The sequence below is a fragment of the Mycothermus thermophilus genome, assembly GCF_041956435.1.
Source record: "Mycothermus thermophilus strain CBS 625.91 unplaced genomic scaffold VTJ04scaffold_8, whole genome shotgun sequence".
In the NCBI taxonomy this organism is placed as follows: domain Eukaryota; kingdom Fungi; phylum Ascomycota; class Sordariomycetes; order Sordariales; family Chaetomiaceae; genus Mycothermus; species Mycothermus thermophilus.
In genome coordinates this window covers 497,761-514,872 of record NW_027191434.1, presented here as the reverse complement: position 1 = coordinate 514,872, position 17,112 = coordinate 497,761, and the positions used below count along the sequence as shown (strand labels likewise).

The 17,112-nt window shown below is 56.5% G+C and overlaps 5 protein-coding genes across 5 annotated transcripts; 2 read left to right on the top strand and 3 right to left on the bottom strand.

The window, feature by feature from the left end:
* Nucleotides 1-831: 831 nt before the first annotated feature.
* Nucleotides 832-2,022, bottom strand: VTJ04DRAFT_10680 (uncharacterized protein; the record flags this gene model as incomplete). The annotated part of the gene is made up of 3 exons (XM_069358446.1): nt 832-882; nt 1,064-1,380; nt 1,989-2,022. 3 exons carry the CDS (start codon nt 2,020-2,022, stop codon nt 832-834), a joined length of 402 nt encoding a protein of 133 aa, XP_069214009.1.
* Nucleotides 2,023-3,154: 1,132 nt separating this feature from the next.
* Nucleotides 3,155-4,366, top strand: VTJ04DRAFT_10679 (uncharacterized protein; the record flags this gene model as incomplete). The annotated part of the gene is made up of 2 exons (XM_069358444.1): nt 3,155-3,727; nt 4,034-4,366. 2 exons carry the CDS (start codon nt 3,155-3,157, stop codon nt 4,364-4,366), a joined length of 906 nt encoding a protein of 301 aa, XP_069214008.1.
* Nucleotides 4,367-5,102: 736 nt separating this feature from the next.
* VTJ04DRAFT_10678 (uncharacterized protein) lies at nt 5,103-8,814 on the bottom strand (the record flags this gene model as incomplete). The annotated part of the gene is made up of 4 exons (XM_069358443.1): nt 5,103-5,145; nt 5,211-5,311; nt 5,397-8,630; nt 8,686-8,814. The coding sequence occupies 4 exons, from the start codon at nt 8,812-8,814 to the stop codon at nt 5,103-5,105; spliced, it is 3,507 nt and encodes a 1,168-aa protein (XP_069214007.1).
* A 479-nt stretch (nt 8,815-9,293) lies between these two features.
* On the top strand, nt 9,294-11,340 carry VTJ04DRAFT_10677 (uncharacterized protein; the record flags this gene model as incomplete). The annotated part of the gene is made up of 2 exons (XM_069358442.1): nt 9,294-9,525; nt 9,575-11,340. 2 exons carry the CDS (start codon nt 9,294-9,296, stop codon nt 11,338-11,340), a joined length of 1,998 nt encoding a protein of 665 aa, XP_069214006.1.
* A 610-nt stretch (nt 11,341-11,950) lies between these two features.
* VTJ04DRAFT_10676 (uncharacterized protein) lies at nt 11,951-13,678 on the bottom strand (the record flags this gene model as incomplete). Its single annotated transcript, XM_069358441.1, has 1 exon — nt 11,951-13,678. The coding sequence occupies one exon, from the start codon at nt 13,676-13,678 to the stop codon at nt 11,951-11,953; it is 1,728 nt and encodes a 575-aa protein (XP_069214005.1).
* Between the last annotated feature and the right edge of the window lie 3,434 nt (nt 13,679-17,112).

Here is a 17,112-nt window from a genome sequence, read left to right as displayed (position 1 = left end):
GGGGGGGGGGGGGGAAAGTGTCGAACGAATCCGAGAGTGGATCGGGATGGGCAAAGACATGCAGGGCAGGAAGGCCGAGGGGAAGTGGAAGGGGTGTGTGTGCGCGCGTCCAGACAGAAGAATGATGAGTCCGTCTGTTTGTGTGTACCTTGATGGAAGAGAGGGACTGGGACTGCCAGAACGGATGGACGTGAAGGAGCTTGAAGTGCAGGGAGCAGTGCAGCCTCGTCGTCCTTGGATGTGTTGGAGGAAGGATTGGGGAGATAGGGTTGGGATGAAAGGCGAAGAAGAGGGAAAAAAAATGTAAAACAGTGAAATATCTGACCGACCCGGCTGCCGACTCACGGGACTGAGTGACTGACTTGTGGGCAGCTTGGGGCTCGGTTCAGGTCGGAGGTTACGAGCACCCAGTACCTAGAAGCAACGCGTCATGGACGTGGGAACAGTCGTGACAGCGGCTTGCTTCTGGAGACGGAGGACCTTTTGTGTCCAAAATCTCCGATTCATCAATGGCGACAGATGGTGATGATGATGATGATGATGATGATGAGGATGATGTGGTGGATGTGATGCGAAAGGCTTGATGGTAGTAGAAGAAAAATGGACTTACCCATGGCTGTCTTGTGATTGATGAAAAGTCTGGTTGATTTCAAGACCCTCGTGCGCCTGGCAACAAGGTTGGCAGGAGTCTCTGAAAGGCAGTAGGTCCGGCTATGCGACGATTGGATGTCTGGATTGCAGGTGTCCGCCTGCTTGCAGTCGAGAGTGGTGGGGGATTGGATGCAAGACCAAGGACCGGCTGGGCACAAGCTCGCAGAAAGGCAGGACGGGTCACGCAGTGTGGGAAAAGTTGGTTTGGGGGATTAAGATCCAGGGGTGTCGCTGGGATCTCGGTCAGCCTCAGCCGGGATGAACAGAAGGAAGGCTGAGGACGTGCTGCAGCGAGCTGGGGCAGTGGACCCGGGAACGGAGGAGATGCGGCACGGCGCGGTTGAGGATGGAGAGGTTCAGTGCTGTTGGGCTGGGCTGGGCTAGGTAGGCAGGCTGGGTGTGATGCACGAACCTCGTCAGTAACGGCGTCGGGTGGTTGATGTCGGGCGCCGAGAAAATTCAGATCAGGCTGTCCGGTGGCCTCTCTGGTTGTCTGACCACAACGAACGGGGGGACAGCAACACCAATTGAGCAGGCGAGACGAGCGGTTGGCGACCTGACGACGGGACCTCAGGCAGATAAGAGGAATGCGCGTCAGATTGACGGTGGGACAGGGCACAACGGAGGACAAACTGGACAGGCAGGATTTAGGTTCCGTCAGGCAGTCTGATATTTCCTGATAGAGAGGTGTGGGCTTGGCGATGGCAGTTGGGAGCCCAAACGGATGGCCTGGGGGATGGAGATCTGGTTTGGGAAAACTCGAGCTGTTTGCTGTGGATGAAGACTTTGGAGGTGCAACTGTGATGAGAGAAACGAAACCTCAACACCGCTTGACGGAAAGAACCGTTCAGGAGCAGGGTCCAGGAGAAACGGAGCCCCTGAACAGGAACGGACGGAGGGTGAGAGTGGGGCCTTGAGGCTTGGCCTAAGGGAATCCACCAGGTTGTGGCCCTCTTGTGCCAAGACCTGAAGCCGCATCGACTTCAGAGATGGGAAATCCGGAGACTTTTCATCGTGACAACCTGGAAGCCAGCTTGGCTCAGGGACTCCCAGGTCTACAGAGCCAAAATAGAATCTTGATCAAGCCTGTTACTATAATTGTTCTCGAAACGCGGCTTTGCATTCTGCTTCAGTCAAGGTTCTGCAGGCATACATAGTTGTCAAGATCAGGAAGTTTCTTTGGATCCTCATAACCTCGATTTGGAATGGCTCAAGCACCAGCCTCACATCTCCAGCCTTACACACGCCGATGGATCCTCCCTCAAACATCAATCTCCACCACCCCTCCATCGCACAGCAGACGACATGCAGCTTGGGAACGGACACGGTCCAATCACGTCTCCTTTCCGGCCTCTCCTCAGGAGCAACCATGCGGACTGAAGGCTGCGGGGTGGGAAACGTGGGAAACCCTCACTCATCACCACACACGTCGGGCATGTCGGGCATATCCGGCCATTGAGAAGACAGATGTGACTCCTTGATGCAGCAAATCCCACGAGGCACCGGCATAAACTTCCATTCTGGATTCGCACAAAGTGAAAAAGGAGAAAAAACAAAAAGAAATGAAGAAAAAAACCCGATCAACCCACCGCATGGTTGAGTGGCTTGGTAGTGGTGGTGGGGGGAGTTTTGGCTCTGGTTATTGAGGCTTGACCAACCACAACGGCGCAGGGAGACCGGTGAATGCAGGTTGGAATTGGCGATACAACGACAGATGCATACGACGCTGATGGGGTCATGGTTTAGGGTGGCCGATTGACCAGGAAAAAGGTTCGCGAGAGGGTCTCCAAAGCGGCCCGCCTCGGTAGCGCGGCGTTGAGGTTGACGACACTCTACGCTAGGTACAGCAGCGGGGCCCGGGGACAGCTTCCGTGCGGGGCCAGATGGCAGTTGGACACCATTCTGTAACTCCTCCATGGAGTTAGTTCAACCGGACATTTCCGCCCATCTTCGCCCTCTCGCGTCTATTACTGCAGCCGGCCATGTCGTCTCAGACCCCACGTCGAGGTATATGCCTCAAATTGAGAGTTTCACTGGGAATGGACTGATTGAGGTCGGGTCTCTTTTGAGCCTGAGTGGAGGTTGCCCAAGATTCCATTGTTATGGAGGGGCACATGATGGAGGGCACATGATGGCGACAGGACGGTCATTTGGAAATCTGAGATCGGATCTTGCAGCTATCCATTGCGTGGTCGTTGTCCAGGTGTCGTAAAGTTGTCCGAGTTTCATGTTTAGGCCAAACAACGGTATCAGGTCGAGACTTCAAAGATGCACCGCAGATCAACTCAAGAGCTTCAAAGCTGCCCTGACCAAATCCGGCTTAGCCCCGGAAAGTGGGGCCCGGAAAGTCGATCATCGGCCGATGCATCTTCAACTTGACTTGGACATTTTTGGCTCGACTTCACACGGCATCGACCTCAACAACGCCCTCCAATTGACGTCCAGCCGGCCCCAACAAGCCACCAACCGGCCAGCCCAACACCTCATTACCCACGCCGACACCATGTCCGCACCATCTCTCACCCGCCCGGCCCTCCGGCCCATCCTCCTCCGTCCTCTCCGGCCGAGCGCTGCCCGCCGCATCTCAACCCTCCGGGACCACCACCGATCCCTCTCAACTACCACAATAACAACAACAACGGGGCCAGCCTCCTTTCAACAACAACCACTATTCACTCAGCGCACCGCCGCCACCACGACGTCCATAAACTCCAGCTCCCGGAACTACCACTCCACAACCCATCCACCACCGCCACCCCCCTTCACCGAGGCCGAAACCACCCTCCTGACGGCCGCCTACAAACACGTCCCGCAGCACGGCTTCACGCCGGAATCCCTCGCCCTCGGCGCGCGCGACGCCGGGCTGCTGGACATCAGCCCCGCCATCCTGCCCGACGGCGAGTTCGCCCTGATCCGCTGGCATCTGTATACCCAGCGGGAGGGCTTGAAAGAAAAGCTGCCCGAGGTGGAGAGGTGGGTGACGAAGCAAGGGCAGGACGCAGTGGAGGAGAAGGTGGAGGGGTTGATGTGGATGCGGTTGATGGGGAACGAGGGGGTGGTGGGGAGGTGGCAGGAGGTGAGTTTAGTTTCTCGTTTGTGTGATGGGTTTGTGAAATTTGTTGTGTTGGGAGACGTGGTGATGATTGGGGTGGTTAGCTGGTTGCTTGCAGTCCGGTGAGCATGCTAGGAGGGCCAGGAGAAAGAATTTCTTTTCTTGGCCCGGTTCAGCATGATGTGCCGGGACAAGGAGGAGGAGGTTTTGCTCGCAACACGCAGAATCCAGCCATCATCCACCTCCGCTCCAACCAACCAAACTCCAACCACCACCATCACCATTCCTCCTCCAATATCCCGCCAGAATACTAACCCCCCATCCCTCCAGGCCCTCGCCATCATGGCCCTCCCCTCCCACATCCCCACTTCCCTACACGAGCTCGCCCTGCTATCCGACGAAATCCTCTACCTCGCCGGCGACGTCTCGGTCGACCCGTCGTGGTACACCAAGCGCGCCTCGCTGTCGGCCATCTACGCTGCTGCCGAGCTCTTCCAGACCGCCGACACCTCTCCGCAGTTCCGCGAGACGCGCGCGTTCCTCCGCCGGCGGCTCGCCGAGGCGAAGCAGGCGCGTTACGTGGCAAGGTCGGTGGGCGAGTGGGTCGGTTTTACTGCGGGTAGCGTGGTGAATATTTTGAGGAGCAAGGGGGTGAGGATATGAAGCGAGTCTGGGTATGGATGAATGGATGGGGAAGATGGCTGGTGAAGAGAGTTGTGGGAGGAACTTGAGAGGACGGCCGGGGAGAGAAAGCGGGAGTTGGGAAGATGGTAGGAAGGCGGGCAGGCGATGAATGAAACAGCCATTGTATGGTTGGTTGAAAGAGTAACACTCTGACTGGTTGTATATATAAACAGCGTATAGAGAAAATGTAGAAAACGACATCTGTCTCTAGGCTCCATTGCTCTCCCTCTAATGCTAATGATCAACTGAGGTACGAATGTGCTGGATTATGGTAGTAGTCTGGACTTCATCCTCCATCACCACCCACAACATGGGCAGGTTACCTCAAGTAGGTAGGAATACGTATCTCCGGCGTAAAGGCATGTATGTCGTCCAGCAATGTATATTGCACCTCAACCCCCCATCCATCCTCATATCCCTACCTCCCTACCCATCCCTATCCATAAACTGACATGTAAAACAGACAGCCTCCCACCAACGCCGGGAATAATCATCACAACGGCCAGCAAATAAATACAGCCAGCACCCCCCCTACACTATCCGCACAGAGAAGAAATGCTTACGTCCACCAGCCACCGAGGTCATCCTCACACTAAAATAACCACACAATAGTCACATAGAATCAACAAAGAAGGCTCACAAGTCCTGTACAAAAACAAGCAAGCATCCACACATGCTAGCTAGAGGCCAGCAACTCCAGGCAAGCCAAGCTAAGCTAGTGACGATCCGTCAGTGTCCTCTGGCGAGGGTCGGTAAGTCTAGTATTGCCATGTTAGCAAACCCACCCTTCTTCTCTAGCATCCAGCCAGGACCCGAAACTTACCGAATAATCTTGACATCCTTGTCCAACGACATGCGGCCCTCGATCGCGTTGGGCGTGATAAAGATGTATTGTCGGTTGACGGAACGGCGGGCAGCCGTGATCTGTTGTTGTTCACATCCGTCAGCAGCCCGCACCAGCTAACCCACAGGAGAAGAATTTAAAAAAAAAAAAAAAAAAAAACTACACCAGCATATTAGTACTGATCGCCCGATTCACATTATCCATAAACACGTCAAACTCGTCCAGGCACCTCAACGGACTGCCCATGGCCTCCCAGATGGCCAGCAACAAACAAATCGACGCAAAGCTCTTCTCTCCGCCCGAGAGCGTCTTGGTGCTCCTGCCCGCGGCGCGCTTCTCCGTCTTGTCCGGCTCGACCTGCAGATCCAGGCTCTTGGCCTCGTGGTCGAGCAGCAGCTTGCCGCGGAACCCTCGCTCGCTGAGCAGGTAAATAAAATTGGCGCGCGACTGCGACGATATGTACCGCTGGAATTTGCGCCACTTCTCCAGCCGCAGCGTCAACGAGTGTCTCAGCTTGCGGTTGATCTCCTGCGTCGATGCCAACTCGTTCTTGGCCTTCTCGTAGTTGCGCGCCGCCTCCTCGAGCGCCGCGTGCGCCTGCTGCTCGTCCATGCCCGCCCTGTGCTTCATCTTCTCGAGCAGGCCCAGGATCTCGTTGTACTGGTTGTCGAGCGTCTTCAGCGAGACGTTGGGGTCGACGGCCACGCGGTGCGGCGAGATCTCGTGGACTTTGGCCTTGTGGATTTCCACGCGCTGGGCCTGCCGCTCGACCTTGCCTTCGGCCTCGCGCTTGGCCTCCTCGAGCCCGGCGAAGGAGGCGATGAGCGCGTTCTTCTCGCCGATGGTGAGGTTGAGCAGATCCTTGACGCGGCCGAGTTTGTCGACGATGGCTCGCTGGCGCTTACCCCAGTCTTTGAGCTTCTCTTCGGCCGCTTTGACCTCGGCGTGGACCTGGTTCAGTATGTCCGTCTTTTCTTCATATTTCATCGTCAGTTCGCCGTACTGCGGACCGAGGGTTTCTTTGATGATTTGTTCGACCTCGGCGAGCTGTTCCTGGTAGTTCCGGAGGCGCGCGTCGGAGCCGTCAAACTTGTCGAGTTCCGCTTCGCACTCGTTGAACCTGTTTTGTGCTTTCGGGAGCTCAGCTTCAAGTTTTTCACGCTCCGCCTTGAGCTTCAGCACCTCACGGCGGCAATGTGAGACCTCCTGCTGGCGACGGCGCCATTCGCCGTCGATCTGTGCGTGCTCGGCCTGGAGCTGCTTCAGGGTGTCTCTGTGCATGAGGATCTGGTACTCGTCATCCGTCTTCATCCGCGGTCTCTGGCCCAGGTTGGGGACGACCGGGCTCGAGCTCATGGAGCCCCGATTGACCAAGCGAATGCCTTCACGTTTCGTGTCGTGGAAGCATAGACAGGCCTGGACGTTGCGGGGCGGCGCGCCGTCGAACATGATTTCCTGGGCCCGGATACGGTTAGGCACCAGAATGATCTGCTCAATACTAAACAGGAGAATGAGCTGGTCGCGGACCGCCTGGTCGTCAAATTCCAAGGCCCGGAGGATCGTGTCGTACTCGGGATCGGGCTCCTTGCCAGTGAGGTCAAGAGAAAAGGAATTGGTAATCAGGATGGGAGATTCTCGGATGTTCAGGCGCGACATCATGTCGTTCAGAAGCCTTTCGTCGTGCTTGTTGCGGACGAGAAAAGCATTGAGGTTGTTGCCGAAGGTTGTTTCCAAGATGCCAGTCCACTCAGGCTTGAGCAGGCGGATGTGCATGCCGAGGGGGCCGATGGGCTTGGTCTGGAAACGCGTCTCGTTTTCGATGGCGTGGAGGAGCCGAGGCATGCCGGCCTCGTACGATTGCAAGATGTTGCCGTGGCTTTCCTCGAGTTTCTTGATTGCCGCCTCGACCTTGGCGCGCTCGTCACGCTTCGTCTTGACCTGCCCCTCGATCTCTTTCAGCGCCTCTTCCGCCTTCTTTTGAGTCTCCCTTAGTTGAGGCTCCTTCTGCTTGGCCTCACGGATTGCGTTCTCGATTCTCGCAATTTCCGCCCTGGCCGCGTCCATGTTTCGTATTGCCTCGGCCTGCTCTTTGCCGTTGGTGTCCCTGAGACGTTGCTCTTCTTCCTGAATTCTTTGCTTGATGTCTGCGGCGTGCTCATTTTTCATCTTCAACTCCTGTTGGGCTTCGCGATGCTGTGTCTGGAGCTCCGCCACTTCTTGTTCAATCTCCAGTGCACGGGACATGACCTCCTCTTTTTGCCTCTGCAGCTCCGCCTCTTCCGCCTTCATGTTCTCCAAGGCGGTCTCATATCGCTGAATCTTCTCAGTCGCCGCTTCGATGACGCGGTCCTTGGCGTCGATGTCCTGCTGTGCCTCGGCAATCTTAGTCTCGACCTCAGCAACAGCTCGTTGTCTCGCGGCGAGTTCTTCCTCCAGCTCCTCCACCTGCTTCCACAGGATCTGCAATCGCAGCAGGCGGCCCTGATCGCGAAGGGTTTTCGCACCCTCGAGCTCCCTCATCCTACGTTGGGCTTTCTCGAGAGCGGCCTTGGCGTGCTTCACATGCTCCTCCTGGTCGGGGACCTTGGCGACCATCCCTTCCAGGCTCTCGGCGATCAGCCGGTAGTCGTTATCTAGCTGCTGAAGCTGGACGCCCTCGATGAAGAACTTGTACTTTTGCTGCTTGGACGAGGCGTTCAAGAACTGGCGGGCGTTGTCCTGGGAGAGGATGTTCAGAGGGTTGTCGACCTGGAGGGCGTAGTACTCGACGAGCTCGTCGACCTCCTGCTTCTTGATGGAAACAACGCGGTCGGTGGCGCTCTTGACCCTGAAGCCGCTGACACCGGATTTGGCGAAGTGGCGCTCGACGATGACGGACTCGCCATAGAGCTCGGGCTTGTAGGCATCCTGGCCGCGGTTCTTGATCTTGACGGCTAGCATGGCTTTGTCGCAGCCCTCCTTGACGAAGCTCTTCAGGCTCCCGCCGCGATTGGTGGAGCTGGCCTTGCCGCCGAGGCAGAGGGTGATGGCCGTGAGGATGGCGCTCTTTCCACTGCCGTTCTCGCCAACGATGAAGTTGAGCAGCGGCCCGAGTTCGCAGTGAAGGCGGCTGTGGCACATAAAGTTCACGCAGGTGACGCTCTCGATGATTCCGTTCTCGGCGATGGCGTTTTCGCCCAGCAGGATCGGGCGGGACCGGAGGCGCTGGGTGGCGCGTTGGTCGTCGGCCAGCTCATGGCGGAGATGTTCAAAGTTGTTATCTCGCATCAACTCGTACTGGGACTTTTGGGGAGTCTTTTGTGTTTGGCGAGGGCGTCTCTCATGTTCGTCATCGGAGGGGTTGTAGTCTTGCTCGTCTTCCTCGAGGTCTGCGGCATCGGAGAGGCGGACTCGTTTTCGCTGGTATTGTGAGCATATGGGATGAAACGCCAGGGATTTCGAATCTATCACTCACCCCCTCCGCCCGCAGATCTGAGCGGACATGCTGCACATCGTCATCATCGTCATCGCTGTCCCGGACATGCGCCGGACCGCGTTTGCGGGACGACGCGCCGTCCATGCCGTCGGACGTCCTCCCGGGCATTTCTTCGGGTTGGCTGGAGAAACCAACTCCAGGGCGTGGAGGCGGGATCCAGCAGAAATCAAGTCAGACACAACAAGGCAGGGCGGACAGAGACCATCCACCAACATGTGCGTGGTGCGTCAATGACCATGACAAAGCCCCAATAATGGCGGGCCTCAACAACAAGAGACAAGAGGGAACGCGTCTTTGTAAACGGTAATAACCAATGCGCGTCTCCAGGAGAAACACGCTAATTTACAGTGGGGAGGTGGGGCTGAAGGCAACCGTCCCGCAGAGCAAGGATGCACCCCGCGGTCGCACAAAGCCCCGCGGTTATCGATAGGTAGGCCATGGAATTTGGTTGTCTCAAATGAGTTGACTTACACCAAAGGAAATGGAAAATAAAGAAGGAAGGAAATTCAGGAGAAAAAACACACAATTCCATCTATGCCATCTTTAATCTCATACTCAACTCATAGCTCACCAGAAGCAACGAAAACATGGACACGTCGACAGATCCCCGCCCTGGGGACGAAGACTTTGAGGGGTTCCGCATGAGACTCCCCGAGGACTGCGTTGAGTACATGCTGTTTGTCCTCGGGGACAAGTCCGACGCCAGCCTGCCCAGTTTGGAGGCCGTCCGAAAAGCTGCAGACGCAAAACTGAACGAAATCGCAAAAGACTACATCTGGCAAAGAGACCCCTTCAAGCTCGAGACCAAGGTCCAAAAAGGTGGGTGAGAGTCAACCCCTGAATGAAACAAACACTCACCATTCTCCAGGCATCGGCCTTCCCTTCCTCTACGGCGCCACCCACTATGGCGACAACGTCGAGGACGAATGGCTGATCGTCTACCTGCTCCGGGAGCTGACCAAATCCTTTCCCAACCTCTGGGTCCGCGTCAGTGACAGCGATGGCGAATTTCTGCTCATCGAAGCCGCCAAGGTCACTCCCAAATGGTTGACTCCCGAAAACGACACCAACCGCGTCTGGATTCACGACGGCAAACTCTTCCTCATCCCCCCTGAAACCAACCAGTCCGTCCCCTCCAAGCCTTTAACTCTACCCCAAGCCCTCACCACCCTCCGCACCCGCCCTCCATCACAGCTCATCCACTCTCCCGAAGTCGAATCCGAAGCCTTCTACCGCCTCGAAAAATACCCCGCCCACATCGCCACCACCACCCACCACGCCCTAGCCACCATCCCTCGCAAACTGGCATACATCCTCCACGCGCGGCCACACAGCGTGGCACCAGCCGTCGAGGCCTTCTATCTCCGCGACCCGCGCTCTCTCAAACCGCTGCTCTCCCCCTCCCCGTCCAACCTCACCTTCCCGCCGCGCGACCTCGTCACCATCAGCGTGCGCTTCACCAAAACCCTCTACGCGCAGCTCAAATCCCAGCGCTTCTCGCCCCCGCCGCCGGTTTGGCGGGAGGCGTTTCGCAGCATCGAGTCCGCCGGCACGGCCACTTCCACCGCCGCGGAATCAGCAAAGTCGCTAGCGCGCCTGGAACTGGGGATGAAGCTCACCACCGGCTTCGAACTCCTCCTCGCCCAGCCCCCGTCCAGCGGCACCCCGCACCGCGTCGTCCGCGAGATCCAGCTCCTTCTCTCCGACCTGGCTGAAGACGGGGGCGACGCGGCGCTGCCGTCCGACGCAGAAATCCGGGCGTGGGAGGGCGTGGAGAAGGAGGATGATGATGGCTGGATGGATATTGACTTTACCGATTTCGAGGCCGAGCTTTCCGGCGGAGCCGCCGCTGCAGCAGCTGCTGCTGCTGCTTCAGCTAGCGGTGGTGGGAAAGGGTTCGGGGACGCGACGACACAGGCAGATTTGCGGAAAATTGTGTCGCGGTTTGAGGCGTTTTTGAATGACGAGACGGCGGGGATTGACGGGGCGGAGATTGACGAGATGGATCGGGATAATGACGACGATGATGATACGTCCGAGGATGGAGAGAGTGATGAAGACGAGGATAAGGATGTTAGTTTCGACGAGGAGCAGTTTGCCAGGATGATGAGGGAGGTGATGGGGTTGTCGCCGGCCAACCAGCCTGGTGAACAAGGAAATGGAAAAGGCCCAGTAACAACTACGAAGGCAGCAAAAACCGCCGAGGAAGAAGAAGACGAAGAAATCCGACAAATTTCTTCTCAAATCGAATCCGAGCTCAAAAGCCTCGGCGCCCTCGAACTCGACCGACCGCCAAAACTCCCCAAGGTCGACAAAGCGTCGGCGATCCAAGGGAGAAGTGAGCCCGGTCCGTCGACATCCTCATCGTCGTCAAAAGCGGTGTCAAAACCCACAACAACCACCACCACAACCCATGACGACGAAGAAGCTAGCGATGACGACGACGAAGAAGAAGACGAAGAAAGCGAGGCGGGCTCGGTAGATATCGACTACAACCTCGCCAAGAACCTGCTCGAGAGCTTCAAGAGCCAGGCCGGCATGGCCGGGCCGGCGGGGAATTTGCTGGGGTTGATGGGGGTGAGGTTACCACGGGATGAAGGGGAGGACGGTGACGAGGGGGGTAGGAAGTCATGATACTGATACTGAGGGCTCACATACCTACCTGTTTATATGATGATAGATGGTGGTTGTGGTGGGAAGCGAATGAACACACGGAGTACATATATAATGTTTCTGCCAGTATGTGACCCCTATGCTGCGGTGTCCCTGGTTGCTCTTATCACTATGAGTTTCATGTTCCAAGTCCGAATTCTGCTCTGATGCACACAACGCTCTTATTGCTGTATTATCGATAGGTACTCTCCGCTATATACTTGCCAGGGCCTATATTGCCTGCGCAACCCCTGATATATAGGTTAGGTAGATATGTCCGCCATCCCTCTCGACATTAACGACATCTTCCTCACATCCAGGGCGCACTCCCTCCATCCAGCATATACAGAACACCGGACCGAACGAACACACACATCTATTCCAAAGACCGAGACCATTGACTCCCATCCTTTCCATGCTCCCACCTATCATGTCCACAACCCATTCATTGATCTCAACCAAACCATGCCACGACATCCACCCCCACAAACAAACCAACACCAACTACAGAAGGTATGTACATACATTTATACAATCAGAAGCAGACCAAAAATATCCCTTGTCAGGAAGGTAATGTAAGATAAGCCGAGTTTCACCAGTCCTCCTCATCCCCCCTCACCCTCTTCGCGGGACTCATCTCCCCGTCGCCTCTCGCCCTCCTCTTCCCCCCTGAAGCCCCCCCTTCCGACGCCAATCCCAATTCCCTGAGGAAAACGTCATCCGGAATGTCTGCGAGCTTTTTGAGGACTTCGTTGAGTTTCTTGCGGGCTTGGAGTTCGGGTGGTGGAGGGGTTTCGGCGGATGGTGGTGGCGACGATGTTGTTGTTGGTCCTGTTGACGTTTGTCCTGATGATGATGATGTTGCTGCTGCTGCTGCTGCTGCTCCTGCTGTTGATGGAGTTTCCGATGACAATGTCGTTGTTGATAATGACGAAAAGGGGTACGTGCTAACAGCAAGCTGCCTCGGCCGGTAATATTCGCGCACAATGTGCGATATGGCGTGGTAGAGCTGGTAGAGGAGGATGCGGATGTAGGCGGTGGAGGGGGAGTCGATGATTTCGGCGGGGAGGGGGTAGGGGAGATTGGGGGCGTTTGGTCGAAGTGGTTTCTTTGTGTCCGAGGAGAAGGAAGTGGTTGAGGGGGCTGGGTCTGTGGTTGTTGTGCTTCCTTCCGCGGTCGTCGCGTCGGCAGTCGTAGTATCAGTATCAGCGGCACCGGGGTCCGCTTCAGCCCCATCCTCCTCCTCCTCCCTCTGGCCATCAAGCTCCTCATCACCACAAAACCCATCCATAAACCCCTCCCCCACCCCCCCTTCAAGCGGATCACTCCAAACCCCGGCCAACAACGGATCGCCAAAAATCGCCCTGCCCCAACTCCTCAACCCCGTCACCCTCCTCCAACCCCCTTCCCCCTCTGTCTCCATCCCATCATCATCATCCACCACCAACACATTCCCTGCCTCCCCGCCATCCAACACCACCAACCTCGCCCTTCTTACTTCGTCCAACACATACCCCAGCCTCTTCACATGCCGGCGAATCGTCGCGTACGACATGGCCACCATCATGTCCTCGCCGTCGCGGAGGACGCTTTCCAGCATGCTCTGGAAGGCGACCCGCCACGAGTCGGCGCCCGAGGTGGCCGAGAGGCCGCCTTCGATTAGAACCTTGGGGAGGGGCGGCGGCTGTTGTAATAATGGTGGTGAGGAGCCGGCTTCTCCTGTCGTGGTTATCGGTTTTCGCGTCGCTGATGATGGTGATGGTGATTGCCGCGAGGAGGGCTGGACAACCGCCGCCACCGGACCGAAGCGGCCCGTGGGAGAGGACAGGGTTGCCAGGCTCCGGAAGAGTCGGCCCAGCTGGGCGTTGATCTTGCGTTGGGCGGCGGGAGAGGGGGTTGGAGAGAGCAGACACAACGGCGTGCCGCGGATGGCGGAGTAGACGGCGTGGGAGGACGGGCGGTGGTGGAGGAGGGTGGGGAGGACGGCGGTAATCGTGGTGATGGCGTCGTTTGGATGTGTTTTCGTAACGGGGGATGGCGGATCGGGTGACGGCTGTCGTTGCTCTTTCTCCAATGCCTCGTGAATCCAGCGTATCGTGGTGGCTTCAGATTCAAGCAGGAACTGTTCTGATCTTAAGGGGCGCATGGTGGATATCGGCGGGAGAGTGAGGTGAAGGGTCTGACCGGTGGAAAGGGCCACTTCGAAGATGCGTTGCGGTCGGAAGGACCAAATGGGTTTGACGGACCGGATGGAGGCATTGGGAGGCAACGCCGGGCCGAGCATGGCCTTGACGGCGTCGTCTGATAGCGGTCGACACATGGTCGAGGTGGGAGAAGGAAAACTCGCTCGTCCAAGCTGGTCAGATCGGAGGAGTTGCGTGTAAGAGCGACGAGGATATCTTCCAGCCAGGACAGAGTCGAGCAAACAATCCAATGACTCGTACTTAGCCTCCCGCCTGCTAGCTCTCAATATATGAATTCCACCTCCTCTTCCCACTAGTGAGTGACTGGCTGGCTATCTGGCTGGCTGGCTGGCTGGCTAGCCAAGGAAGAATGCTCGCCCTGCTGCAAAGACCCGTCCGTGTAAGCCGCGGCGCTGAGCAAAACAAGAAGGGGTAAAAACAAGCGATAGGTATGGTATGGATGGCCCCTAGGGCAACGGTCTCGGAACACGAAGCCGAGAGGCACCACCCCCACGATCTTACTTGGACGTATAAGAGAGCAACCATGTAACGGTCCGGACAGAATTAGGGGAGGGTACCTTAGGGTAAAGGCAGGGTGTATGTACCTTGGGGTAGAGGAGTCAGGTAGCCAAGTTGCGTCAAGTCAAGGTACCTCCACGTAGTGCGGCCCCGTCACCGCCCCAAAACCGGAGCAGAATCAAACAGATAAGGCAATTCGGAGCGGATTCTCTTTTGCTCTCTCACTCCTTTTCTCTCTCTCTCTCTTGTGTCATGTGTCACGGACAAGACCTCTCCTCAAACTGGACAAGACTGGATGGACTGGAAAACACTGGCATGGCGCGCCACGGCATTCTCCGTTCGGCTCGAGCTGATCAGTCCAGAGAGGAAGGGGGTATCAGACGCCACGCGGCAGCAGCATGACGCGTGGCGTCAGCCCTCAGCGAGCAACCGAACAGACGTTTCGAATGCTGATGCGCGCTGATGTTGGCCCGGCACATACCGTTGATGGTCTGGTACGTACGTACGAGAGATGATGGGACTTTGACTTCGTATGATGGGTTTGCATAAAATGAGGGAGACTGGGGGAGGACGACGAACTCGGGGTTGCCGTTGTGGCCTAGGAGGATTTCTCAAGCATCCAACAAGAGCAGCAACGGCAACCAGCCTCTTGATGAACGAACAAAGTTGTGAAAGTCAACGCCAGAACAGGAAGAAACCATCATGATCAAGCAAGACGTTGGAACCCCCATCACCTCCCACATGGTGGCCACCGCACCGCAGCCGCAATCCCAAACCGGCCCAGCAAGCAAGCACAAATTCCATTCCCCCATTCGGTAGTGTAGGTCAGGTACTCGGCCGGATGTCAGGTAGGTAAGTGGTAACTAAGCTTTTGCCAAGCAGCCTGTTCCCCGTCGATTGTTGACAACCCGACGAATGGCGGGCGTCGTGTAGCGAGAGGTTGTCGGAAAGGAGAGTGAGGGAGGGAGGTCGGTTTTGACATGGCCCATGTCCCAGGGATCTTCGGCGCTAGTGCGGGCATGACGCTAGCGTAGGGGTAGCAAGCAGCAGCAGCAAGCAGCCCGGGTGTTTGGAGGTGGAGGGGGGTGTCACTACACAAGGTAAAGTACTTGCTGATCATGGTACGGCATGGCATGGTGGCCATTGGCATGGGGGGCTCGGAGTGTATGGGATGGGAAAAGGTGAGCCCGGATGGATTGCACGCTCTGCTCCGGCGAGAAAAGGGCAAATAGGAATCGACAGCGAGCGAGTGCTACGGCAAGCGTTGATGCTGGATGCCGGTTGTGGTACGCAAGCATGGGTTACTACTTAAGCTCTACTCCGTAGGAAGAAACGAGCGGTGGGGATGAAGTGGCCTCCAAGAACAAACGGTGATCTGAAAAATCCCCTTTTCAAACTCTGGCTTGTCCATGTGTCCCTGGCCTGCGACCGCTTGCTCGCTGGCCCTCCACGTTTTCGGCAGCATCGGCGACCTGCTGTAAGTCCAGGAGGTGTATGGCCTGTCTGTGCAAAAGACAGAGGCTCAACATGCGGACCGGAAGGCCCCGCCATTCGGTACCGCAGCTCATCCTCCATGGCTGGTGCACTTCCAATGGCGACTTTTCTTGCGAAGGGGAAGCTTGACCAGCTTGACCAGCTTGGCCGGCCTGACCAGTGTCGAGCGCCAGCCAGTGCGGGGCGGGGACCGAGGTTCCAGAGCTGCGGGACGCTTTGGAGGGGTGTGAAGACAAAGTGGGATGCCCTGGGGGGAGGGGTGCAATGGAAGGTCAGAGGTCAGGTCGGGTCGGCGATCAGCCGCCTTTCACTTCTCATGTCAAGCTGTGGTGGATTGCATGATTCGGTTCTTTCGGCTCAGGATGGGGAGAGGCAAGGGCGTTCAAGCGTCTATGCTGGAGTGTCTGTACAAGTTTCGAGAGGCGAGAGGAATGTTTTTTTGTGTGGGTTATGCTTTTCATTGCAATGGGAGTCTTTTTGGACTTGAAGATTATCGCAAAGATCGACAAGTTCCCTGAGCAGAGAGTCCACTAACCTGAGGTGTAGAGTGGAAACCTGGAACGAAACCTGGAAGGGCAATGCCGGGCATTCCCGCTTGTCCAGGCCCAAAACGGACGCCAAGCCATCCCCACTTCCGGGGTTTCGCTTAACCTTGACCAATCAAAGGGGACTTGGCTCGCTTGTTCGGGCGGTGCCTGGTCTTGTTTCGCTTCTTTTGGACTTCTTTTGCTTCGTTCGAGAAAGAGTTGACTGGGCAAGAAATCCCCAATGTCACCCAGCATCGACGACGACCACCTTTTCGCATTTGCAGGAGCAGGGCAACAATGACACAACGTTACAGTTCAAGGTGAGACGGATAAAAAAATGCGAGAAACCCGGAATCATCCGCAGGCTTTTTTTTGCGTCCTCTTCCTTCTACAAAGGGAACGTTACAAGTCAAGTCAAAAAGGCGAATTGAAACGACTCCCGATTCGGACTCGTCATGGAATGTCTGTTTCAAGTAATTCCGTTGAAAGCCTGCAGCCTCGCTTGCCATTGCCCGTCCCAGCCTGACCGCCTTGCCGGCTCTGCAGAAAAAGACCCCAGGAACCTGAACACATGGACTTTTTTTTCAAGATCAGCAAACAGGCAATTAGCCGTCTTGACCAACCGATTCTTTTGTGGGTTTTCCAAGCATCATCACCTTCCTGATTTGACGGCGAGGGTGGGTTTGGGGGCGAAAGGCGAGAGCGAGGATGTCCATCCTCGTGTAGTACTGAGTAGTACTTGTGACCTTTTATGACCGTCTTGTGATCTTGCACTTCCACGACCTCCACAGTTCGCCAGACCCGGGCTTTGACTCTTTACAAGTGAACCCTCACCTCACCTCACCTCGCCTCACCGTTGTGTCTGTCGGCCATGATGGTATCACCCGAGCCACGAATGCGCGCCTCGTCAAAAATATCTGAAATAGGGTTTAGTGTCAGCCCTTGCATGCGGTTTGCATGGTTTGCGGGTGCGGATTGTAGGTGGGTTGGTTATTTTCCGTCCAATTGGGGGAAAAGGAGTCTGGAAATGT